A 25984-nucleotide genomic window follows, 5' to 3' on the forward strand; every position below is an offset into this window, starting at 1 on the left:
TCAGGATACAAATGTAACCAACCGCACAGAACCAGGAGAGGAGAGTTTAAACAACCTTTCAAAGTAGAGAAGTGTCTGGGAATCACGCTTGCGCAATGAGGTCAAGCGAACTCGGGAAGCCGAGCTTCCCAGTTCCTGCGGGGAATGCGGGGAATTAGAGCCACTTCGGAATCCTCCCCTCCACCAGCGACCCCCGTGCACGCACGCTCCCAGAGGAAGCCCTGCGAGCCAGGCGCGAGCGCCCGAGCTCCGAACCTGCGAGCCCAGACCAGGTGAGGGAAGAGGCAGGAGCGTAGGCACCGCGCCCGGGGCGCCCGCTTCCGGCCACGTGACAGTCCCCGGGCCCAATAGGAAAGAGTTACATCCTTCGACGCGGTTTCCTCACCCTGGCAACGGGCGAATGACTGGTTCCGGTGCTGCGAGGGCTCTGCCGCTGCGGGTGAGTCCTTCTCCCCTCCGCGCCGCTCCCCCCACTCCCGCCCTCGTCCCGCGCCGGAGGGAGCTGGGGTCGTCTCTCTGGCTCGGAGGCGGCTGGGGCGGGAGGGACGGAGGGACTCCTCCTCCTCACCTCCCCCAAAGAGCGGGCCCCTGGGGGGGCCGGAGGGAGGGAGAGCGGCCTCGGTTGACTGGACCCTGTCTCTTTCCCTCCCCTTCCCCGCAACGTTTACCTCTGTGGGGACTTCGGGGAGCTCTAGACCTCCCTCCAGCCCCGGGAGCCGAGAGCAGCCCTTCCCTGTCATCCCTGTCCTGCTCTCCCTCGTCGCCCATGCCCCCCTTTTCCCGCGCTCTTTCCCTCCACTTTTTTCAGGTTCCACTCAGGTGTCACCACCTGCGGGAGGAGTTTCCTGAGGCCCCACCCCATGGTTATTCTGTCTCTCCCATCTCTCTCTTTCTCTCAGTCTTTGTCTCTATCTCTGTGCCTCTCTATCTTTGTCTATCTTTCTGTGTCTCTTTCGCTGTCTCCTGTTTATCTGTCTCCCTCTCTCAATCACTCTTTTTTCCTTTTCCCTCTCTCCTTTTTTCTCTTTTTCTCCCTTCTAACCTCTCCCATTTTTCTCCGCTCCTTCGCCCCCCTCTCTTGTCTTTTCCCTTTTTTACCGAAATTACTTTGGATTTACTTAGCAATCTACATGTATCCACCGTAGTTTGGTGCAGGGGAAAGAGCCCTGGCTCTGGAGTGGAGGACTTGGGTTCAAATTTTGATTCTGGTAATTACTACTTGTGTTGACCTTTGTCAACTCAGTGTCCTCAGGCCTAAGTTTTCTTATCCATAAAATGAAGAGAAAATGGTAAAGTCCTTGAGATAGGGAGGTGTACGGGCAGAAACGGTTTTGTTCTTCATTTTTGTGTTTCTGGTACCTTGAACTGTGCTCTTCCCAAGCGTGTATTTAATAAAACATTTGAATTGAGTTATTCCCTTCCTCCTTACTTATTTCCTTTTTTGGCTTCAAGGGTATATATAGAGGTGAATATCTCTCTTTTCCTCCCTCTAAGCTGGGAAGTGGAGAGTTAAGTACTAGCGGTCAATCAATACACATTTATTTAGCCCTAATCTTGTTCAGCGCATTTGTGCCCAGTCTTATATTTTGGCTTAAGACAGTCCTTGCCCTAAAGGAACTCACAATCGAATGGAGAAGTTGTTCAGTCGTTTTTCAGTAGTGTCCGACTCTTGGAGACCACATCTGGGTTTTCTTGCTAAAGATACTGGAGTGGTTTGCCATTTCCTTCTCTTGCTCATTTTACAGATGAGGAAACTGAGGCATGGTTAAGTGATTTGCTCAGGGTCGTACAGCCAGATGAGTCTCCCTGATTCCAAGCCCAGTGCTCTATCCATTGTGCCACATAACTGCCCCAGAATGGGGAAGACAACACGTAAAAAGAACCAAAAAATAAATAAAAATATTAAAAATCAATTTGTTTTCAGTTTTGTGTTTTCATATTCTCAGCTGTGAGCATAGTACGTTGTTCAATGAAGTGATTAATAAATGTTTGTTGAATTAAATTTAATAGTCCTCAAAGAATAACTAAGATTTGGGTATTGTGGTGAGATGAGGGGGTGGTAGTGGACAAAAGTACAAGGTATTTTTATAACACAGTGGGTAATATAGCTTGGCAGAAGTGTTACTACAACTTTAATTGAGAAGCTGCTTATAAATGGTAGCTAGGGAGGGAGCAGATACTATATTAAAGGTCTTTAAATGGCAGACTTAGAATTTGGTTTTTATTCATTAAAGAGTATGGTACCACTGACAATTTTTTTTTAAAGAGGATCAAGGTAATCTTTTGGGAAGATTAGAATAAGAGGCTAGATAGCCTACTGGATGTAGCAGGCTACTCTTGAAGTCAAATACTTATGTTCAAGTTTTCTCTCAGATAGTCTGTGACCATGAATGAATCACTTAACCCCTTAATGCCCCTAAAATACTCTCAAGCACTATAATTTTCAGATGGTTGTTGATCCTCGTTGGTGGAGGAAATTTTCATACTGTGAGTTTGCTACACTGATGAAATTATGGGTCTAGACTAGAGAAAAAAATCTGGTAAAAACAATGAGTATTTTTCAGACTTACTGGCTTCTTTTGTAAGGGGAGCAGCAAAGGGAAAATTAAATATTAATGATCTTAGAAAGTGTTCAAATGTTGCATTCTTTTTCCATTAAGTAGTAATGATGATGGCAACAGATCAGTCTTTTCAGAGTCTACAAGTTGTGGAATTTTAAGAGGTAGAAGATTCCGTAGAGATTATCTAGTTCAGACCCTCATAAAAGGGAGAGAAAATTGAGGCCTAGTTTTTCACCCTGTCACACAACTAATTGTTGGTAGAGCTGTGAATAGAACCTAGTTCATCTAATTCCTAGTTCCTTGCAAGTTCCACACTATTGTCATACTTTTAACAACACTTCTTTTCTTTTAGAAGAAGTCTCCTTCCTGAGAAGCAAAGAAACAAAGTAGAAAAACTGGATTTTGGGAGTCAGGAGAGACCAGAGTTTAGATCCTGAGTCTGACATTTACTTGTTGTATCACCTTGAGGGAGTCACTTAACTTTTCTGAGTATTGGTTTCCTCATCTCTAAAACTGAGAAAATTATATTTGTATTATCTACCTCAGAGAGTTGTTGTAAAGAATGTTCTTTGTTAACCTCAAAGTGATGTGTAAATATGATTTAGTATTATTACTTAGAGGGCTGCTAGGTGGTGCAGTGGAGAGAGCATTAGGCCTGAAGTTAGCAAGACCTAAATTCAAATGTGCCCTCAGATACTAGCTGTGTGACCCTGGGCAAATCACTGTCTGCCTCAGTTTCCTCAACTATAAAATGAGTATCATATAGCAACTATCTCCCAGGATCAAATGAGATGGTAACTTGTAAAGTACTTAGCATCAGGACATAGATGATAAATAAGTATTTCACCCCACCCCTTTGATGATATCTTCAGTAAGATAATAACAATAGAATTATAGGTTGTGGAAAATGTAATGGTAAATCCAATTTTAGAAGCAGCTAGGTGACACAGTAGATAGAATGAAGATGATCTGAGTTCAAATCCAGCCTCCTATGCTATCTATATGATTCTTGGCAGTTACTTGGACTTTTATCATCCTTAGTTTCCACAATAGATAGGGATAGTAATAGCACTTACCTCGTGGGATGGTTGTGAAGATCAAAGGAGTTAACATTGTTGAGTGCTTAGCACAATGCTTAGCATATAGTAGTCACTTAATAAAGGCTTGTTCCCTTTCCTTCCCCCCTAGACCAGTGATCTCTGCTCATTGGATTTAGATTTTAAACAGCTGAGGTCCAATATATTAAAGTGATATTTCTATAAAATTTTCACTAAAGTAAATGGATATATATAGCTGTAATGTATGTGAGCAAATATATTTCTGCCATAGCGTCTTTATGTCTAGTGTTGTAAGAAGGAAGGAAAAAAGGGTTTATTAAATGTCTGGTATATGTGAGGTTATTTTATAAATAATTATTTCATTTGATCCTCACAACAACCATGGGAGATAGGTGTTATTATGATACCCATTTTATGATTGAGGAAACTGAGGCATCCAGAGGTTGCTTGACTTGGCCAGTATTAATACAACTAAGCTTTTTAAGTCACATTTGAACTTAAGTCTTCCTGACTTAAGATCAGTGCTCTATCTATTGAGCCACCTAGTGGCCTCTTAACATGTTTTTAGTTGATGGGGATATAGGTTGTCCCTATATGGCCATAACACCTTGTTTATCTTGAAAATTCCATTTTACAGAAGCAATTTATTTTTTTCTTTTTAACTTCTTAATATATTTTTATTAATTTCATTAGATATTTCCCAATTACATGTAAATTTTTTAAACATTCATTTAAAAATTTTTAAATTCCAAATTCTCTCCTTCCTGCCCCTCCCCCACCCCTTTAGAACACAAGCAATATGATATAAATTATATATGTGAAGTCATGTAAAACAATTCCTTATTAGTCATGTTGCAAAAGAAAATGCACACAAAACAAGAAAAATAAAGAAAGTAAGAAAAATATTCTTCGATCTGCATTCAGGCTACAATACTTCTTTCTCTGGAGATGGATAGCATTTTTCATCATGAGTCCTTTGGAATTATCTTGGATTGTTGTATTGCTGAGAACAGCTAAGTCATTCACAGCTGATTGTCATTCACTATTACTGTTACTGTGTACAATGTCCTCCTGGTTCTGGTCATTTCACTTTTCATCAGTTTATATAAGTCTTTTCAGGTTTTCCTGAAATTATCCTGCTTATCATTTCCTATAGCACAATAGTATTCCATCACAATTATATACCACATTGCCTAACCAAAAAAACAAAAAACAAAACAATTATATACCACCACTTGTTCATCCATTCCCCAATCGATGACTGTCCTCTCAATTTCCAGTTCTTTGCCACCACAAAAAAAGCTGCTATAAATATTTCTGTACAAATAGATCCCTTTCCCTTTTTTAAAAAAAAAAAATCACTTTGGAATACAGACCTAATTAGTAGTATTGCTGGAGCAAAGAGTATGCACAATTTTATAGCCCTTTGGGCATAGGTCCAAATTGTTCCCTAGAATGGTTGAACCAGTTTACAACTCCACCAACAATGCATTAATGTCCCATTTTTTCCATATCCCTTCCAGTATTTGTCATTTTTCTTTATTGTCATGTTAGCCAATTCAATAGGTGTGAGGTGGTGTATCAGAGTTGTTTTAATTTGCGTTTCTCTAAACAAGAGTGATTTAGAGCATTTTTTCATGTAACTATTGATAGCTCTGCTTTCTTCAGAAAACTGCTTGTTTATATCTTTGGGGAATGGCTTTCATTTTTTTTTTGGTGAGGCAATCAGGGTTAAGTGACTTGCACAAGGTCTCACAGCCAGTAAATGTCAAGTGTCTGAGACTGGATTTGAACTCAGGTCCTCCTGACTCCCAAGGCCAGAGCTCTATCCATTGGGCCACTTAACTGCCCCTGGTTTTCATTTTTATAAATTTGGTTCATTTCTTTATATATTTGAGAAATGAGAACTTTATCAGAGAAACTGATAAGTGCACATACATGCAAACCCTTAATTTCATATAATCAAAATTATCCATTTTATTTCCCATGATCCTCTCAACTCTTGTTTGGTAATCATCTCTTCCTTTAACCATAGAACTGACAGGCACATTTTCTCAGGCTCCCCTAATGTACTTCTGATAGCAGTTTATTTAAATAAGAAGAAATCTATATAAACCAAAGTTTTATTTACGCATGAAATTCTTTGAGTTTAAGTTATGTAGGGGGAGGCTAGTACTTCAATGTAAATCAATTCTGTATGGTGTACTTTTTCATAAACTGTCTTAAGAGCAGCCACATCATACCAAGTTGCACATATTTAGGTCATTTAATAAAAAGGCAGCAAAGAAGTGAATCGTTAGGAACCAAAAACTTTTAAGGATGGATAAGCTTCCATTTGTTCTTCAAAATTTTAGGAAGTTTTTACAAGTAATACCTAGGGAAGTATAGAATGTATTTATATAATCAGGCATCTGTAGTTAAAAAAAATAAGTAAAAATGACCTGTAAGATGAGCTTATTCTGTTGTCAAAAGTTATAAGTTGTCTGAACCAGAGCTTTATATGATAGCCTAATCCTAACCCTTACACATACTACCTGTGTGCCCTCGGCAAGTAATGTAACCTCCCTGAACCTCATATGAAAAGGTTGGATTAGACCTTTGATCTTCATTCCAGCTCTGTATATCCTGTACATCTGGCATCCTGTACCCTCCCTGTGCTTTAGTTTCCTCTTCTCTAAAATGAGAGGGTTGGACTAGATGGTTTCCAATATCCTTTCCAACATATATAAGGGATCTATGATCCCTAGTACCTATACTATAAATATTTTATTTAATGCTATTTGAAAGCTCAGATAAGGTTGGTTAATTATTTTTCCTAGAGTTAGAATGCTAGTAGGGGACCAGATAGGCATCAGCACTATAGTGCAGTTGTAGTTGCATTTGTAGAAAACTTAATCCTTGATGTTGCTATCCCATTAAGACATTTCTGGTCTTTTTTCTTCCAGCCTATATTTCAGTTAGTGTTAAGTCTGGGCTAGATACTCTTGGACATATGTATGAATGTATATATATATAATACATATATACACACATATACATTTATGGTTTGAAGTTTTATTTAACACAAATTTAAATATACAAAGGAATTTACTCGTTTTCTTTACTCTTAAGTCTAGTATTTGGATTGGTGATCTTAATGGCTAGCTGGATGGCTCTTTTCACAATTATTTTATTATTCTTATAGGAAATATTGTTAGCAATCAGCGCATGGTAAGATTTGTTGTATATCAGGAGTAGCTCTGGCTCTTTGACATTATATACCAAAAATTTTCTGAATCCTCTGGGTGTGTTTTGTCTTCATTGTCTCTTGGTTTACCTATTTTCCTTTGATCTTGACATATCAATTTGATTGGTGGCAGATGAACTTTTTGATTCTCTTCCTGACTATTTTGTACTAGTATACTTTTTAGAATGTACTAAATGCTATGTACTTTTCCTATGGTTCCTGATTGCCTGCATTTTGCCTTTTATAAACTTAGAAATAATTCTATTTAGAAAGTTCTGAATGTGCCAGTATGCTCCTTTTCTCTTTCCATCTGGATGTAGGAAAGCAGTTTCATATTTAGAGGGATTACTTTAGAATTCTGCATATAATATATACTTAGCATTATGTCCCATTTTTTAAAAATGTAGTATTTTAATGGGCCCTTTATAAAAGCTAATTTTGGTTTGAAAATTGCTTTACTTCTAATGTTAAATGTTTTATTTTATTTCAGATGACTGTTCATGACTTTTTATTGACCAGCTTGGAATAAATACTTGTGTTAAAATTGTTTTAAAGTATTAGTTGAAATAAATATTTGTTTTTGAATGAATGTGGGTATTTACTGACTGTGGTTACTGGTCTATTAGTTCTTTGGGCTGAGAATCTGGAAAGTGTTCTTCAAAGTGGCATTTATGACTTTGAACACCATAAAGTATAACATATTATTTGATAAAAGCGGAGTTGCCTTTGAAAATTAGCATATTAATTCCTTTTCCACTATCCAAGGGCGGGGTGGAGGTGAGAGGGAGGAAGAACAAGAGAAATACTTGATAAGTTAAGAATATTTTTCTAATTGAAAAATTTAGAGTAGTCATTTCCTTCTTGATAGTATGATGCCTCTGGTAGTAAGTACTTAGTAACTTGAAGAATTATAATTTTTCAAATGTGTGAAGATAGCTGTCATGTTCCCCTAAGCCTTCTCTTTCTCAGCCTAAAAATCCATGGGTTCTCTTGCATCATAAAGAATGAATTTGTTGCTCTTCACCACACTGTTGAAGTTGCCCTCTTTTGGATACCATCCAGATTATCAATAATGTTTTCTTACTAAGCTATGGCATCTAAATGGAACCCAGTACTCTAGAATAGTGAACAGTAGGACCATGATTTCAATTCAGCAAGCTAAGTTTATACTGAGTGTCAATCCATGTGCTTGATTCAAGGAATAGAGAGACAAATGAACAGTTGAGGGAGTTGGTGGGGGGATGGGTAAATATAAAATACAAGGAAAATACAAAATAATTTCAGAGAGTGGGGGGGTGCACTAACAAATGGGATATTATGAAGGGGCTAGATTATTTTAGATATGTATGGTACTTGAGCTGAACTTTCAGTGGAGCTACTGATTCAGTAAGTAAGATGTGAGAAGAGAGAGAATTCCAGGTATGTGAGACAGCTTGTGCAAAAGCATTGAAATGTCACATACCAGGAACAGCAAATAGACTCATTTGGCTAGAGGATAGAAGATATGAGAGGGAAATAGTATGAAATAATTCTAACCATATAGGGTGGAGCCAGATTGTGAAGATTTTAAAATGCCAAATGGGAGTTTCTAAAATATTTCAAATTCAATGTCAAGAGACATTGAATAAAGGCAATAAAGAGAAATTCTCTGAGCAGGAAAATGACATGGTCTGGACTATACTTTAGAGATATTAATTTGGCAGCTAGAAGTATTGGAGAGCAGAGATTTGAGGCTGGGAGACCAATTAAAATCTGTTGTAATAGTTCAGGTGATAGGTAGAAAGTGATTTAAGGATGAAATAAGATGGAGATTCAGTGGAGCTGTCTGCATAGAGATGATCAAATACATGGGAGTTGATGAAATCCCCTAGAATGAGAATTTGCCAGGACAAATTATTGTATTGCATTGTTCTTAGGTGTTGGCAGCATGTTGCCATAGAAACAGCTGCACTTAGGACACTATTTTGTGGTCTTAGACAAAACTTTTATCAACCTCAGTTCCTCGTCTGTAAAGTGAGGGAGTTGAACTGAATGACCTCTTAAGTACCCTTCCAGTGCTCAATATTTGATTATTTCTTTCTTTGTAACATCTCTCACATATGCTTCCTTCTCTCCTTGGATACTATATCTACCATGATTTCAACTATTGAAGTAGTCTGCTGGTTGGTCTGCCTGATCAGATCTCTCTCCACTCTAATACATTCTTTACTTAGCTGGCAAACTGATCACCCTACAGTGAAAATCTGACCACACCACCTTGCTCCTCTATTCATAAACTACTGGCTCTCTGTTACCTACTAAGATGGTACCTGTGTGAATGATGAGGTGGAGGACTTGTGCAAGAGATGTTGTGGATGTAAATATTAAAGGTATAGAAAAATATTGAGCCAAAATACTGAGGGAACACAACAATTAGCCTATATTCCTATTCTCCCTTCCATATGAAATCTTTAAGAAAGTATATTAAAGTTAAATTTGATATAATAGAGTACAACATAGTAAGGTGGATGAAAAATCTACAGTATTACAAGATCACATTTTTTGGGTGTGTGGTAACCTCCATGCTTAAATTTCTTTTTTATTTCTAGAGAATAGCAAATATTTGCAAGTAGAGATATAAATAACAATTGCAACTTTAAAATAGATTTTTGTACAAAATTATCTTTGCATGAATTTAATGTCTTTGGTCGTAGAAATCTATAACGTGTGTTGGTTTTCCTTTAGGGTGATTCCTCTTCCGAGTTTACTTTTCATTGGAAATATGCATTTTTTTCAATAGAAGATGATAATTGTGGAGAATGATCATGGAGAAGGGGATGAGTTCAGCAGAAGGTCTACCTTCCAAATCACCTCAGGTTATGGCTGTTAAGGTAACAGCCAAAGAGCATGAAACAAAACTACCCCATAAAGAGAAGCGTGTAGGATTTGTGTTGGTGCATGCAGGTAAGACATGAAAAAATGAGTTTGGAAGATATATATAATGTTGAATTCTGACATGACTGGAAGTAAACTAATAAATTAATTTTACATATAGTGGTGAGAGCTGCTGAAAAGAAATTTGAATGAAACAACTGAGTTTGGGATGGTGCATTTTAAAAATATTTAATTTAGAATGTTTTATGAAGCCGTCTGTAGAAAATATAGAGTTTTGTTTTTGTTTTTGTTTTTGTTTTTTTTGCATGGCATGGATAAATTCTGTAATCTTGGTGAGACAAAGAAACCAAGCTGGAAAGAAGGGATTTTCAAAATCATCTTGACCAGCTTATTTATCTCGTAGATTAGGAAAGTAGAAAACCAGTGAAGTGAACTGTCCAAAATCATACATCTGATGGGGCAGCTAGGTGGTGCAGTGGATAGAGCACCAGCCCTGAAGTCAGGAGGGCCTGAGTTCAAATCTGGCCTCAGACCAAACACTTGACTCTTACTAGCTGTGTGACCCTAGGCAAGTCACTTAACCCCAATTGCCTGAAAAAAAAAATCATGCATCTGGTTAGTAATAGAACCTGATTAGAGACAGGTTAAAATTCCTAGTCTAGTTTTCCTCCCCACTATACTGTACTTTCACTCCTGTTGTTTTGAAATGAGTTTGATGGATACAGAGAAAATACAGACTACAGAGCACATTAGTCTGAAGCAATGCAAAAAACCTAGCTTTATTTTCTGGGCATATTCACTGTGAATTGGTTGCTACTGTTTGCTGGGGTCTGGGTGTGGAGCTGAGCTGTTTTGGGGATTTAAGTGCCTATAATGCATGGTGACTTATTTGGGTTGCCCTCTAGTCTAACTAGGACACAGGATAGCTAACCTGTCAGTAGGTTAGATTAGATAGCTAATTAAGTAATTAAAGCTATCTGGTGCTTTCAAGTGTTGAATAATAGCATGACCCTCCTTGTGCCACCCAGGGTGCTTGTGAGCACCCAAAGATCACTACACCTATACAGTAATCAGTGTTAGATTTTCACATGGGGACAAAGTCTAGCTGATAGCTTCCTGCCTTTGAAAGAGGCTATCCACTATTCTTCTAGTTTAGAAATGATATATTATACTGTATGTTTATCTGCTGTGGTTTGGGAGTTCATTATTGTGTTGACTACTTTTGCTTTACCAAATTCATAGTTGTATATCTATGATCTCGTGGAGAAGGATAAAAGACACAGCTGTTGTCATCTGGCCTTTTTGTTTGATAGCTTACTTAGTCTTTAGACTGGATTTAGGTTGGGCTTCTGACACCCCACCTTTCTACTAAGACTGCTCTTTCAAAGGTTTTCAGTAGGTAACCTTGTCACTGTTTTGATTCTCCATGACTTTTTTTTTGCGTCATTTGACACTGTTGATTATTTCCTCTTGCATACTTTTCTCTTATTTTGATTTTCATAATACTCCTCTCTACTGGTGTACTTACTTACTTTCTTCCTTGATTTCCTTCACTGGTTTGTAGTCTTCTACCAGATCCCTCTGTTTCACTGTTCCTTAAGGCTCTGTCTAGGGTCTTTACTTCTTTTCTTACATTCTTTTTCTTTAATGCAAAGGGTTCAATTATTATAAGGCTTCCAGATGTAAAATTATAGCCTCCATCTTTTGATCTCTACTTCTAAACATGTTTTGACATCCCCACACGGATGTTTCCCTGGCATCTTAAACTCAGTAAGTATAGACCTGAACTCATAATCTTAATCCTAAACAGACTTCTTTTGACTTTCATGTTTCTGTTGATACTTCCACAATCCCAGTCATGCAGGTTCCAAACCTCTGGGTCACATTAGACTCTTCCTTCTGCCTTGTCTTTCACATCTCATCAGTTGCCTGTTTTGTAGATTTTACTTTCTTAATCCCTTAATCCCTTTAGTTTCTTAATCCCACCTCTTGTTGTTTTTTTTACTAGTTCAGATTTTTCTCATATCTCCTCTAGATTATTCTAACCTTAACTAGTCTCCCTGCCTCTAGACTCCTCACAACCTTTCAAAATAATTTTTCTAATGCATAAGTCTAACCATTTCAGTTCTATTCAAAAATCTTCAGGGGTTCCCTGTTGCATATAGTGGGAAAAAAGTTAACTTCTTTGCTTCTCAATGTGACTATGACATATTTTCAGCCCCATTTCACATTACTTCCCTTCATAAATGTTGCAGCCAAAATGATCTACTATCCATTCCTTGGTCTTGTCCTGCTATTTCCTGCTGCTATGTGTTTGTGAAGGCCATTCGCACTGCCTGGAATAAATACCCTCTTCAGCCTCTTTTTGGTTGAATTTTTTCTCTAACTTCCATGGTATCTTCCTTTATCCTACCTTGTCCCCACCAAGGTGATTTCTCCTTTGTCAAACTTTCCTAGAGTATTTTATATCTCTTCTTTAACCCAATCATACTTTACATTGTGTTTGTATTATACTTATATGTGTATATATTGCACCTTTCTGTCCCTCTACCCCATTAGTCAGTAAGCTACTTGAAGCCTAGGACTATATAATTTTTCATTTTTTAAAAAATCCCCAGCACCTAGCACATTGCTGTGCATATATTGAGCACTTAATGTCTGTTAACATGATTTGAATTGAGGTTGGGTCCTGGTATTCTGCAAGTACTGGGGAGGCAACTTGGTGGAAGGAAGACTGGGTTTGCAGTCAGGTGACCTGGGTTGAGACTGTAGCACTAACATCTCCCAATTATGTGAGCACTTTATTTTTCTGAGCACAGTTTCATCATTTGTAAAATGAACAAAATGATATACTTCTCAGAACTGTTTCAAGGAAAATACCTGGTAAATCTTGGGATAGGGCAGGGATGGGATATCTGATTTCATTGGTTTAGCAAACACTTGTAAGAGGAAGTTTCTTCTACCAAAGGAGATTGGCTTGTCTGCAGCTTGTGGACTGTCTTGAGCACTGAGAAGTTAAGTGACTTGACCAGGGTCACACAGCTGGTCTGTCAAAGGTAGGGCTTGAATGTATGCCTTCTTGACTCAAAGGTCAGCTCTCTATCTACCATGCCATGATTCCTCTCTGGAGAGATATTAATAGGATCTAATGTTCAATGTTTGTTCATATTGTTTATTTTTCTGTAATTGTTACTGGAAGGTCACAGGGACATCATTAATTTTGGAAGGCCCATTTATACATTTTAAACGTCTGATATTTTAATGATAGAGTATTGATTAGTTTTCTCTTCCATAGGTGCAGGCTATCATTCTGAATCCAAAGCTAAGGAATATAAACATGTGTGCAAAAGAGCCTGTCAAAAGGTATGAATAAATTTTAAGTTCTAAGTATTAAACCTTTTCTGTTTGACATATAGCTAAGTTGTTTCCCTTGAATTTAATTTACTAGGGTCATATTTGTGAAACATTTTGGTTTTGTTCCATAAAGTTTTGCTCATATTTGTGGGATTTTATTTCAAATGCTAGTTCTTTTACCCCCAGATTAAAGTATGTGTTTTTGGAATTGATTTATTGCTTTAGGCTCCCTCCTCACCTCTTGTACATAAGTAGGCACACATATCCCTCTGTAATACTCTGGAAAAGCATGAAGCTTTACAAAAGTGGTAGGGAAAGCAATTCCTACTCTGTTTTTCTGAAGGATATTACCACAAAGGAAAAAGAATTAAAATAGGTGCCAATGTTTGTGAAATTACTGTGTATTTTTCCTTGTGATTCTATCACTTAGTTTGTACCATAGCAACCTCATTGTCTTTCATGGTTGTTTTAGCTATTCACTGTGCCTCAGTTGTGATTTTTCCTTTAGTTTTTGAGGTTTTGCTGTTTTTTTTTCTAAATATAAATTGTTGAATGCTTAACACAGGGTATTGGATCATATTAGAAGAAATGTTGGATTTGTTTTTATTTTGATCTTGACCCTCTTCTGTTTTTGCAAGCAAGTCTCCCAATAGTTTTAATGCAAATGGATGTTAATTAGACATACTAAATTAAATAAATGTAGGTCTCTTGGTCCTGTCTCATTTATAAAGACTGAAATAGTCATTATAGTATATTAAAGACAGAGGTCTTTTGCTATGATTGAAATCCAGTATGTAAATTTTGGATACAATAACTACTATTGATTTTATTCTTTTTTTTTTTTTATAAAGAGTATATGAAATAGTAAAGATGAAGGTGGGGAGTTGTAACTTTTTGTAATGCTACTAAAACTATCTTATACTTTTTAACTTATGTGTCATAAATCAGCATGTATTTGTTGTCTGAGTCACATTCTACTTTGAGGGAAATATAGACTTCAGAAATACACAATATATGTAGATTATGTTCACTTTTAGAGAAGTGTAGAACTAGAATTTTCTAGCTGGAAGAGATTTTACAGGATACTGTAATCCAACCTCTTCATTTTACAGCTAAGTTCAATTGCAAAATTGCTCTTGATTAGAGAGACATTTATTATAATTCTTATTTTTATAACATACCATTCTTACATTTTAAAAATAGTCATATTTCATTCAAATGGATTGTCCATGCTCTTTGTTATCTGAAGATATAGTAGCAATAAAAAGTTCTGGCACCCTAATTTTTACCTATAAATCTCAGGGTTAAAAATGTTTTCAAATTTAAATAGAGCTACTAAATATGGGATAGAAACATCACGTTAAATATTTTATGATTTTATGTTGATTCAACTTATATTGATTCAACTTCATCATGTGCAATATGATATAATGGAAAGTAAACTGAAGTAGGATTCACAGGGACTGAATTGGGATTTGATTGGAATTGAATCTCAACTCCACCTTGCTGTGTGACCTTGGTCTCACAGTTTAATCATCTGTAAAATGAAGATTAGACTAGATGATTTCTGAGGGCCCATCCAGCTCTTAAATCTACAAATCTAAATCTTAAGAAAGTATATTGATGTCTTTAAGTCAATTTTTAAATGAAATTGTCACCTACTTTTTCTGCAGGCCATTGAACAACTACAGGCTGGTGCCCTTGCAACAGATGCAGTGACTGCAGCTCTAGTTGAACTAGAGGTATTTCTTAACTTCTTTAAGATATTTGTGTTTTATTATTTCTGTTCTGTATTGCTAAATGACACACAGTTATTTTTAGTAAATTATGTAAACAGCTCTTGCCATCAACCTCAAAAGCAAATCTTTATAAAACATGCTGGAATGCATGATGTCAGCAGATTTGTTTCACTGAGTTTTCTTGTTTTTAAAAGATAATTATTTTAAAAAATTAAAAATCTTAGTAAATATAAAAAATGAAAATTTAAAATTTAATAAAATCCCAACTAAACTCATTATATCTGACCTGTTTACATTTTGATGAAACAAAAAGAATACCTTAACAAATAATAATATAACTTATTTGATCTATGTTCTCTCCTTTTTTCCCCCTCAAATTGTATGATTTATAAAGTTTTGGTGGTATTTTAAAAAATATAATCAGAGTCAATGTTTCTGGTTTTTCCATAACAAATAATACTACTTTTTGGTTTTGCATACTTTTTTTTATCATATTAAGGAAAAATCCTATTTTTATGCTTTTCACTGTTTTTAACATAAATCGTTGTTATATTTTGTTCAATTTCGTTAAATTTCTATTGTTAATATTTATCACATTTTAGTAATATCTAATTATATTTGCATTTCTGATATATATGTATGTATGTATACATACAAATCCTGCTTTGTTATGATGAATAAATATCTTTTATAAACTTAATTTCCCAGTATTTTATTCGCTACTTTCCATTGAGAATCATTATATTGGCTGATAGTTTCCTTTGTTTTTTGTCAGAATTGGAGATCAAAAACACATTTGCTTCATAAAAGAATTGGACAGTATACTCTATTTAGAAAGTCAATTTTACATATATGTATATATACATATATACATATATATACATATATATCAATCATTCGTTCTTTGAAAATTTAAAAGAATTTACTTGTGAATTTATCTGGTCCTAGTTCAATACTTGGTTGCATCTCATTATGTTTATTTGATTTCTCCATATGTAATTGGATTTATACTTCTTTATTTTGTGTTTTGGATATTTTTATATATTTTTGTAGAGTATATTCAATTTCTCAAATTATAGTCAGTATGTAGTAGTCTGGTGACTTTTACAGTTTTGCACTTGTCATCTCCCCTTTCTCATTGCCTTTTTTGCTACTTTGAATTTCCTTCCGAGTTTTGGGGATTCAATTTACAAGCTATTAATCCATGTTGTGATTTTTCTAAAACAGTCTTTGGTTTTCATTTATTCATTCTTTTTTCATTTTTATTCATTCTTTTTTCATTGTTATGATCTATCACCTCTTTGGTGCATTACTTTATTAATTTTCTAATTTTTTAAAATGCAAACTTGATTGAGTTTCTCTTTTTCTCTCTTATTGATGTAGACATTTAGTGCTATGAATTTGCTTCTGAGTACTGCTTTGGTTATTGCCTATACATTTTGTTATAGGACTTTAGTGTTATTATCTTTGAGTTTTTTTCTTGTTTTTCTTAATATTTCTTTCTAGATTTTATAATCCAGGTATTCAGTCAATAATTTAAAAATTTCCACATATACCCATTTTTTTTATCAAATTATTGTTTAAATTTCCTATGATTCAAAAATAAAGTATTCAAATGCTTTCTCTTTTAAGGATTCTCTGTTCAAGAATATTATCAATTTTGATGTGTTCTTTGTGTACATATAAAAATATATATTAGGTTTTTTTATATTATCTATCTATCTATCTGATCCAGCGTATTCAGTACTATTCATATCAATGGTTTTTTTAAAAATCTTTTTTATTTATATTCTGATGGCAGGTGTTAAAAATCTAGTATTATTGATTTTCTATTTCTTCGTGCAAGACGGAGCTTATTAAATTTTTTTAACCTACTGGGAAGGTCATAAAATAAAAAAAAAATTGCAAAGGAAATGCATTTAGCTCAGGTCTAAGGATTTTGGCATTTGGGAAGATTTTGTTTTTATCCCTATAGTTTCAATAATAACAAGGTACTTGTATGAGTTGAAGTTCGGCTTTCTTCTTTTAGGGATTTTGTGAAATCTTTGTGTATTATGGCTTGATTTTCATCTCTAGTTTCCTGACATGTTGTAACTGGATTCTTCATATTTTCAATGATTTCATAATTCTGAAGTTTCCTTTCCTTGATCTGTCTTCCAAATCCATCACTTTTATATACATTATTTTAAAATCTTTTTCAAGTTGTTATTTTCTTAATTTTCTTTTTTTATTTCAGTTGTGTTTTGTCCGTCTTCTGTTGTGATATTACTTCTTTTCATTGCATTTTAAAAGATAATTTCAGTTTCCTTATTTTTTCCATGTTGTTGAGTTTTGTCATCATCTCCTCACTTGATTGTATTTTACATATATTTTTTCTCCTTCACATCCCTGAGCACGTCCTTTCTCTACTTAATTATGTCTTTTGGATTTTCTTGTTTTGTTGCTGTTGCTACTTTTGAATTTTTTATTTGCCTTTTTGTTGTTTTTCTCCTTTTTCATATCATACTTTAAAAAATTATGTCTGATCGCTTCCATTTGTGTATTGAATTTTTGGTGAGTTTTCATTCTCTTGTGGGATTTCCTAGCAATTTTATTTCTTTTTGAAATTTTCTGTTACTTTTGAGGAAGATCATGAGAAAGCTCCTTCGGGACCTCTTCTCATATTAGAGTCTCCATAAGTAGTTTTCCTGGCAATTTAATATAGGCAAAGTGTTTTTATTACCCTGGGAAAGAGTGTTGCCTGAAAAAATTGGTGACCTGTGACCCATTTATTTACATTTTTCATAACTAAATTTCCACAATAATTTCAATGTTCTAGCTGTTCATTATCTAGGATGTTTTGTTCGTATTTTTGTTTTGTAGTGTGGCAAGACAGGAATAACCAGGTAACAGGACCAGAAATTTTAAACAAATGCAAGGTTTTTTGAGTTCACCTGGTGGAGGAGGAGGTGACTCTTCTGGTCAGGCAGAGTCACAGGGTTTAGGGAGGGAGCAGCATTTATATGGGGCCTTGGTAGGCAGGAGAAGGGTGGAGTGGTGTGGGAATGGGGAATCTAATCCTGATTGGAAATAGTGCTGTTCCTAGGGCTCTGGGGCAGATCTTAAGTCATACTTTTTGTCCATTTTAACTCAAGATATTGCAGTTAAGCTAGTTCTTAGAATTAAGGTGCAAAACAGGACATGTTGACACCTTGTTTCAGGCTACTTGCAATTTCAAGCAGGAAGAGAGTCGGAAGTACAATGCGGGGAAGGAGAGGTCATTAGCAGGTGACAGGATGATGGGGTCAGGATCCACAGTAGTTCTCATATATTACTGTGGAGGTCTGGGATGTTGAAGGTTGTTATCTCTCCACACTCCAAAGTTTGGTCTTTCAGCTCTGCCTATCTATTGTCTTGGTTGTCAGTTTTCTCAAGTGTATTGTGATCCTTGAGAAATTGGTTTGTTTCCTAAATTAAAAAAAATATGTATTAGAAAGCCATTTTAATACTTTACAGTAAAAAAAAGATTTTACAATGAGGTAATTTGGGAAACCAAAGTAAGATTAGGTCATTGTTTGATTAGGGGGATAAGATAGGCCTGATGAAGTTGGCTGGATCAGTCTATTGATTGCCAAGAAAAGATAACTGTTTTTCCATTAAGCTGTGTTTTTCTAAAATCTTTTCTCATTCAGTGCTCTGAACTGTCATTTTTGTGATTGTATCAGAGTGAGAAGTCTAATAGACTTTTAAAATATTTTCCCTTAACATCATGTGTCATTGATTTTTTAAATTAAGTAAAATAAAGTAGGTTTATAGTAGTTGTTAACCTTGCACTTAGTACTTGAAGTAGTCACTCAGGGTGGATCCACAGTTAGTCATCTGTCACAGTGACTAGTTACTCTTATGAGTAAAGTGCTTTGAGAATGAAAAGCATGACATATATTTGTGATAAATATTGACTACTTTTATAGTATCTAGAAGATATAATTTTGTGCGATGTATAAAAAAAATGATAATAAGAAAGAATATTGATGTATGTATCAGATCAATTTTAAAGCATGGACATCAAGGCGACTATTAACCCCTGATCCTTGTGTACTCTACAGTAATGTATAGTGTAATATGTACTTAAGCGTCAATTTGATAAATCAACATGGATTGGGGAAAGAGTTGAATCATAAAAAGATGGTTGTGGGGTTCTATAATTTAAAAAAAGGTTATGTAGTTAAATATTATTTAAAAATCACAGAATGCCTTTAATTTTCTTAAATTGTATTTTGGATTGTATGTTGGATATGTCATAATATTTTTTTCAGTGATGGAACCTACAGTTTATTGGTGCATATGGTGCTCAAGAGCAAGTAAAAATATATTGATCATTTGAGATAACCAGTTCATGAATAGGTAGATTTTTCCAGTACTTGTAACTACTGTGTAAATAAATGGGGGGAGGGGGTTAATCCATTTTAAGAAGTGGAATTTATAGTATTGAATTCAGAATTTTTGCTTCATATGGGTATGGTGTAATTTTCTTTTTTAAACTAGGCTTTTCATTCTATTGCAGTAGGGAACTCTGAAGAATTCTACCAATACATATCAGTATACTTACTACATATTTAATTAGGAAAGATTATAAGAAAGAGTTATCCTCATATTCTTACATGAGTAGATATGGTACAGTACTGGTTATTTTTATTTCTTCATTTTAAATCTTGTAAGAATTTTGTTATTAATTACTTTTTGAGAGGCAGTGTGGCTCACTGGATAGAAAGTTAACCTTGAAGCTTGGAAGACTTGGAAGCTTCAGGTCCTGTCTCTGACACATATTGGTAAGTCATTTAACTGCTTCATAATCTAGGCAATTCTCTAAGTTATAGAGAAGTTGCTGACCTGTGTAGGTGGAAAGAATTTACTCATCTGGGAGTTTCCTATTCCAGTGAAATCATAGGTCCATTCTCTATTCTAGTCTTTTAAAGCTTCACCTTTGTACTTTAAAAGATTTGTGTTTGTTTGATAACTTAAAAGCTAAAACTTTCCCTATCCTGATTGGAAAATTGCTCTCAAATGACAAGAAATTATTTTTTAAAATTGTTTATAAGCTACCTGAAGCTCTTTTAATCTTATGTAATTTTTATATAGCACCACTATTTAAAAGGTAGCAGCTAAAAGTTTCCAACTGCTTTAAAAGTACAACAAAAGTCTTGCAAAAATTTTAGATGAGTAGAAAGAATATTAACTTCTTAAGCTTTCTGATTGTAAAAGAATATTTGTTTGGTACCCTACAGTATCATAAAAACTTTTTGAAGAAAATAAAGTGTTGGCCCTAGGTAACTTGATTTTCTATATTAGTCTGCTAGCCACTAACTTCTTGTTTTGAGCAATTTATGTGTTTTGTATAGTTAATTTTTAATTAACCATGCTAATGGAGATGAGCAATGGAATATTTTATTTGACTTTGGAGTGACTTCATAATTATTTTTTCTTAAATTTATAATTTTATGTCTTTACTGCCTTGATGCTTCATCAAAGGCTTTACTAGTAGAACATGAGTAATGGCAGGTTTTTAAACCTAGTTTGATCTAGGACCAGGCTAGTTAAGTTTAGAGAACTTCATTATGTGAAGGTTGGGCACCAAGTGATGAACTATTTTGAATGTGACAACTCTTGAATATAATCTCCTAAAGTTTGGAGGTGTTGTGATCTATGCAGAGTAGGAGAAATACTCACAGTGATGAAATCATGTTTCCTTGAAAGTACTGACGAATGATTTTTGAACTTGTCCTATTAGATTTTTTTTGATTTTCATTAGATTTATTTTGCAGTCTTTGAGCATGAGGATAATATTGGATTATAAAATTACTCCAAGTAATCTATAAAGTATATACCTAAGTGATCCAGAGTTTACTGCATTTGAACCTGAGTTGGCTTTGATTTATTGGTAGAAAGTAAACTTTTTGAGGACAGGACTGTTTCATTATCGACTTTGTATTCTCAGGACCTTGCACAATACTTGGTGCAATTGTTGGTTGACTCACTGATGAACGGAATAGGAATAAAACAATAGTAGTAAGGAAAAGAGAATATAGGTATAGGAGTGAGAAAAAGAAAATAGCCTTTCAAAGGCATCTCTGATGAAATATGCATCAAAAATAGTGCTTTGTACCACTTAGAAACATCAGGGCTGAGACCACTGAAGATCTGACCTCTCATTATCTTTACCTTGAAACCACTCTTTTAGCAGTATTCTAAGGACCTTCCTTTACCACATTTTGACACCAGAGGGGGCAATTTATCAGTTTCACTAAAGGAATAATAAGCTAGCAAATTTTTCCTTCTGTTTTCTTGTTGTGAGGTGTGGGGGAAAATATTTCTACTAGTCACTCTTGTATCTTATTGGATTCAGGGGTGGGGAACCTGTGGCCACATGTGGCCCTCTAGGTCTTCAAGTGTGGTCCTTTGACTGGACCCAAACTTCACAGAACAAATCCCCTTAATAAAAGGATTTGTTCTGTAAAACTTGGACTCAGTCAAAAGGCTGCACCCAAGGACCTAGAAGGCCACATTTGGCCTCAAGGCTGCCACTACACTACACCCCCCCCCCCCCCGGCTGGTAGATGCTTATTGGTTAGTATAGATCTTTGTGTTAAGAAGAAAGGAATTCAGTTCTGTACTTAATTTTATTTATCATTAGTATTTGTAATCTTAGAGCTTAAAACCTTAGATTTTATGTCTCAGTTTCAAAATCAACTGAACTTACAGTTGTTTTGCTTTTCTTCCTTTTTTAAAAAAATAATTTTTTCCTGAAAGATCTTTATTACGGTTACTTTTGTAGCTGCTGAGAAAGTGAACTCTGTTCATAATTAGGTATAGTACATGATTTGACCCTAAACAAAGCAAAACAACAACAACCCCAATTTAAAAACCCAGTCCAGAAAATTAATTACGTAAGAAGATACAGGTATATATTTGGGAAAATTTTCTTGGCTTTCCTTCAAATATTTATTTGGGCAATCACAGTGGCTTTTTAAAAAACATTTATTTATTTTTTAGTTTTCAACATTCACTTTTATAAGATTTTGAGTTCTAAAATAATAATAGTATTTGATTCTCAAAAATTGAATTTTGAGAGTTTGGCAGATTTTATTTAATTTTTAATGTTTTGAAGAAAGTGGATAAATCTGGATGAACCATGGTGTTATTTTTGAGAAAAATTCTTAAGATAGAAGTAGCATGTTTTTATGAATTCTGGTTCATATCAATTTTAAAACCCTTTGTATATGTTGAAAACCCTTTTTGGGTCTGTGTTTTCACATGTATAAGATTTAGGTTAAAAAAATATAGTGAAGTGCCAGAGTATATGTATTGAGTGTTTTTGCTGTTTTGTAGTAGAATCTCAATGAAGAGCAAGGTAACTTTGAAGGCAATTTTGGTTAATTCATCATCAATTAGTTGAAGAAAATTTCGCATGTCTGCCAAAAGAAATTCAATGTTACTTTAAGCAGCCACTTAATCTCTCATGTCCTCAATTTTCTAATTTCTAAAAAGAGTTGGATGGACTACCACAATGTAAGAGCCATTTTAGCTCTAAATCTATCCTTTTAAAGCCACTGGCAACACTCATTTATTAAACTCTTAATATGTGCCAGGCAGTGTGCTAAGCACTGGGGTTATCTATACAAGCCAAAAGAAATGACATTTCATACCTTCAAGGAGCTTACATTCTAATGGGGGAGGATAAAACATAAAGGGAACTGAAAAGCTTTGGGGGGAAGGGAGAGCAGGAATACCCATTGTATGATGCTGAAGTCCAGAAGGTCAGAAGCAGAGACAGGAGGGGAATGAAGATTGGCTGGCCCCTCCCCAAAATGGAAGCCCTGAAAGGATCTCACTAATGGGAGAAATGGTCTGGTATGGCTGAGAGATGTTCTGAGGAGAAAACATTGCAAGGTAGATGAATGTTCTAGGGTGAGGAGGCCCCGGATACTGAGGGAATTTCTAGATGAGAAGTAGCTAAAGGCAGTACCCGTTTGGTTTACAAAATTTGGTTTATAAAAAGATTATTATTATTTTTTATGAACAGAGGAAATGTAAATATTCAGGAGCTGGTTGGCTACAGCAACTCTGAAAGTTTATCTTCTTAAGTTTGAGAGAGATTTCAATATATATCAATGTGGAGGGAATACCCTCTATCAACAAAATCTCAGATGCTTGAAGTTGTCTTCAACTATGTTAACTTAGGAACTGTAAGCAAGAAGTTTAATTCATCATACAGATTTTCACACAATAGATATCACAGGATAGGAAAAAGAGGAATGAAGCACTACTGCATTCTTAGATTTTAATTTTCTATATTAGAATGAATATTGTTATACCTAGATGCCACCTTGACTTTCTTTTCTTAAGACAAGAGTTCTGAATGGCCTTATCTTCATAGACCTGTCACTGGTGAAGTCCTAGCTGTAGCCTCTGTCCATGATGTCTTTTATGACATTTGAAATAATAAAACTTAGATTTATATAATTTTTGTTTGCAGTGTATTTTGTATACAATTATTTTACCATAGCTATTTCAATAGGCTTCTTAGTATGGCTAAGCCCAGAAGCTGTTGACATGCCTCCATCCCTAGATTCTGTGCCCATTTGAAGTGATAGTTTAAAATACCTATAGGCCAAAATGTTTATTGGTATTTCAGATGTCCATGTTTTAGGGAGAAAGAGTGTCATTAAAGACTTCATGTTGGAAGCAGTGGAAGTTAAAATGTTCCCTTTCCTTATGACTTTACGGCTCAGCTTTTCTGCTTCCCGCAGTTGCATGCCCGCTCCCATCTCATCATGTTACAGGATTTCTGGTGAGGTGCTTTGCTAAAATAGTCGACACCTTTAAGGCTTCTTCATAATTGGAAGGTTTCTAAATAATTTCTTTTTTTGGGGAAATTGACTCAAAGATACCTATGATTTTTGCATCAAGTTCTTATTTCTAGAAAACCATCTTTTCATTAATAGTAGACTAGTTCTATGTTTTCAGTGCTTTGCCTGATCATTATAGCATCTAATATATTGTAGTGACAGCTTGATGCATTTATCTCATTTATACAAGTACTCATGAACCAAATGTAGCTGGTAAGTCTAATTTTAGACCTACCACCCTTGATGATTTCTTTTTTTTCCCTCTCGTATATGTCTTGTATTATTTGTAATGGGAGGTCTGTTTCTCTGTGTCTGTGACCAAGAGGTTTTATCTTTTTTTTTTGTAATATTTCCACGTTTCATTGTTTTATTTTATGTTAGCTCTGATTTTTTTGGAATGTATTTTTAAAAACTTTTATCATTGTTATTCCAGTCAAATACCCTGTTTTCCATGTGTATTTGGCAGTATTTTCAATGTTCAGCCATCGTATTTCTGTGTATACCAGCTGTTTATAGAATCTTTATGTTTCTTTGCACTTTTTGTTTTATTTTTTGAGGTGTACATGTACAATTACACTTCATGGAGTAGCATCCAGCCAAGTCCCCATGTTTCTATTAGGAAGAGGCAGAGAAAATCACCTTTCCCAAGAAATTCAACCTTCTGATCAAGGAAAATGTGTTCTGAAGATCTGTATGCAGATGGGAGGCAACTAGTTTGCTTGTTCTGATGCTAGAGTATTGATTTAATTAGAAGATAGGCTGTGGGTGAACATTTGCAGACAAAGAAGCACCAGAACCCAGTTAGTCTGGCACAGTAAAGTAAATTACACTTTTTAAAAACACATATTTGAGTACTGATGCTAATTCTTGCCTTGAGTATTTTTCAGCAGTTTGTAACTTACTGTTTATATTTACACATTAGTTAAATATGTTCTTTTTTATAATTCTCTAGAATATGGAGCTTGGCACAGAAATTATCTGCTTGTCAGAAAAGCAGTGTGCCTTTTTTTTTTTGCTTTTTAAAAACAAATATTTATTTTAAAAAAACCCCACCAAACGAATATATTTCTGAGGTAAATTCATTTTTAAGGAGGATTTTTCTGTTGCAGTATGACTCCCTGCCATCATCTGAGCAAATCTAAATATATTAGTTCAAAACCATTGCAAAATAAGTAATTTACTTTAGGATCTTCTGAAAAGACCTGGAGTTAACAGTCTGTAAGAGTCTATTCTAAATGAGCGATATAAACATTACAAAATACATGAAACTATCATATTTTCCAGTACAGCTTATTTTCATTAAGGGTGAGTGTTCCCGTGAAGCATTTTGCTTTATGTTTAAATCATCTTCTGACTTATAAATTTCCATATCTAATTTACATATGACATTATAGAATTGGAATTAAAATTCATTCAAAGACATATGTTGTCATGGGTGGTACTAGTTATAATTTTGCTATCATTTATGTTATTGAATGGAATCAATTTAGTCCCTTGAACTCTTGAGCAATATTTAATCTTATGTTATACTAAAGTAATAGTAAACAAAGGGAATTTTAATTTATATTTATATTGTAACTGTAGGAAAATAGGATAACTTTGTAATGTCAGTTTTTGAATAGGCCTCTGTTCTTTTGAGAGGTCAAACTTTTAACATAATGGGAAATTTTCTAAATTAAGATTTTAAATGTAGAGTAAAATTACATGCTTTCAGGGAGTCAAATTGAAGTAATATTCTATGATTTAAAGCTTTTGCCCATCTCCTAACTTTCTTAGGCCTATATAGATTCTGAAAAGGGATGTAGAAGAACATGAAAATTTTTTTTAAGGTTTCTACTAAGGTTATGTCCTTAATAATAACAATGTATTAGAAGCATAGTGAAATATTGCAATGTAGAATGCCCATAACATGTACTTATTTCTTTTCTTTATTTATGACGCATACAGGGAGCACCAATACATGAAGTACCACTACTGAAAACCCTGTCAAAAAAACATGCAGGATTTCTGTCATTGTTCACATTTTCCTCTCTTTTAGAGTATGCCCGGATATATCATTAATAATATTCTTTAGGGTCTTGGAAACAAATTTGAAAAAGTACAATCATCAATGGACTGAAATTAGTAATTGAAAAATCACTAAATTTTAAATATATCACTTTGACAGAATAGTAATTTAAATGGATGTAATTCTATGGTTTGCTAGTTTCTCTCTGAACAATATTTCTGTTTTATAGTCAAAGTGGTTGTAAGAGATAATTATTTAAATCGAAGAGAATTATGAGTA

At 34.8% G+C, this 25984-nt stretch overlaps 1 protein-coding gene across 3 annotated transcripts in view; it reads left to right on the forward strand.

The window, feature by feature from the left end:
• Positions 1-405: 405 nt before the first annotated feature.
• The window catches only part of TASP1 (taspase 1), a 274462-nt gene continuing 248883 nt past the window's right edge, over positions 406-25984 (forward strand). For all 3 annotated transcript variants that reach the window (XM_027840257.1, XM_027840258.1, XM_027840259.1), the window contains exons 1-4: positions 406-439; positions 9570-9788; positions 13015-13082; positions 14747-14815. In XM_027840257.1, coding sequence (XP_027696058.1) covers positions 9644-9788; positions 13015-13082; positions 14747-14815 — 282 coding nt within the window. In that variant the 5' untranslated portion in view covers positions 406-439; positions 9570-9643. The remainder of the gene's footprint in view (positions 440-9569; positions 9789-13014; positions 13083-14746; positions 14816-25984) is intronic.

This window comes from Vombatus ursinus, unplaced genomic scaffold (genome assembly GCF_900497805.2).
Source record: "Vombatus ursinus unplaced genomic scaffold, bare-nosed wombat genome assembly UNPS02014841.1, whole genome shotgun sequence".
NCBI classification, from domain to species: domain Eukaryota; kingdom Metazoa; phylum Chordata; class Mammalia; order Diprotodontia; family Vombatidae; genus Vombatus; species Vombatus ursinus.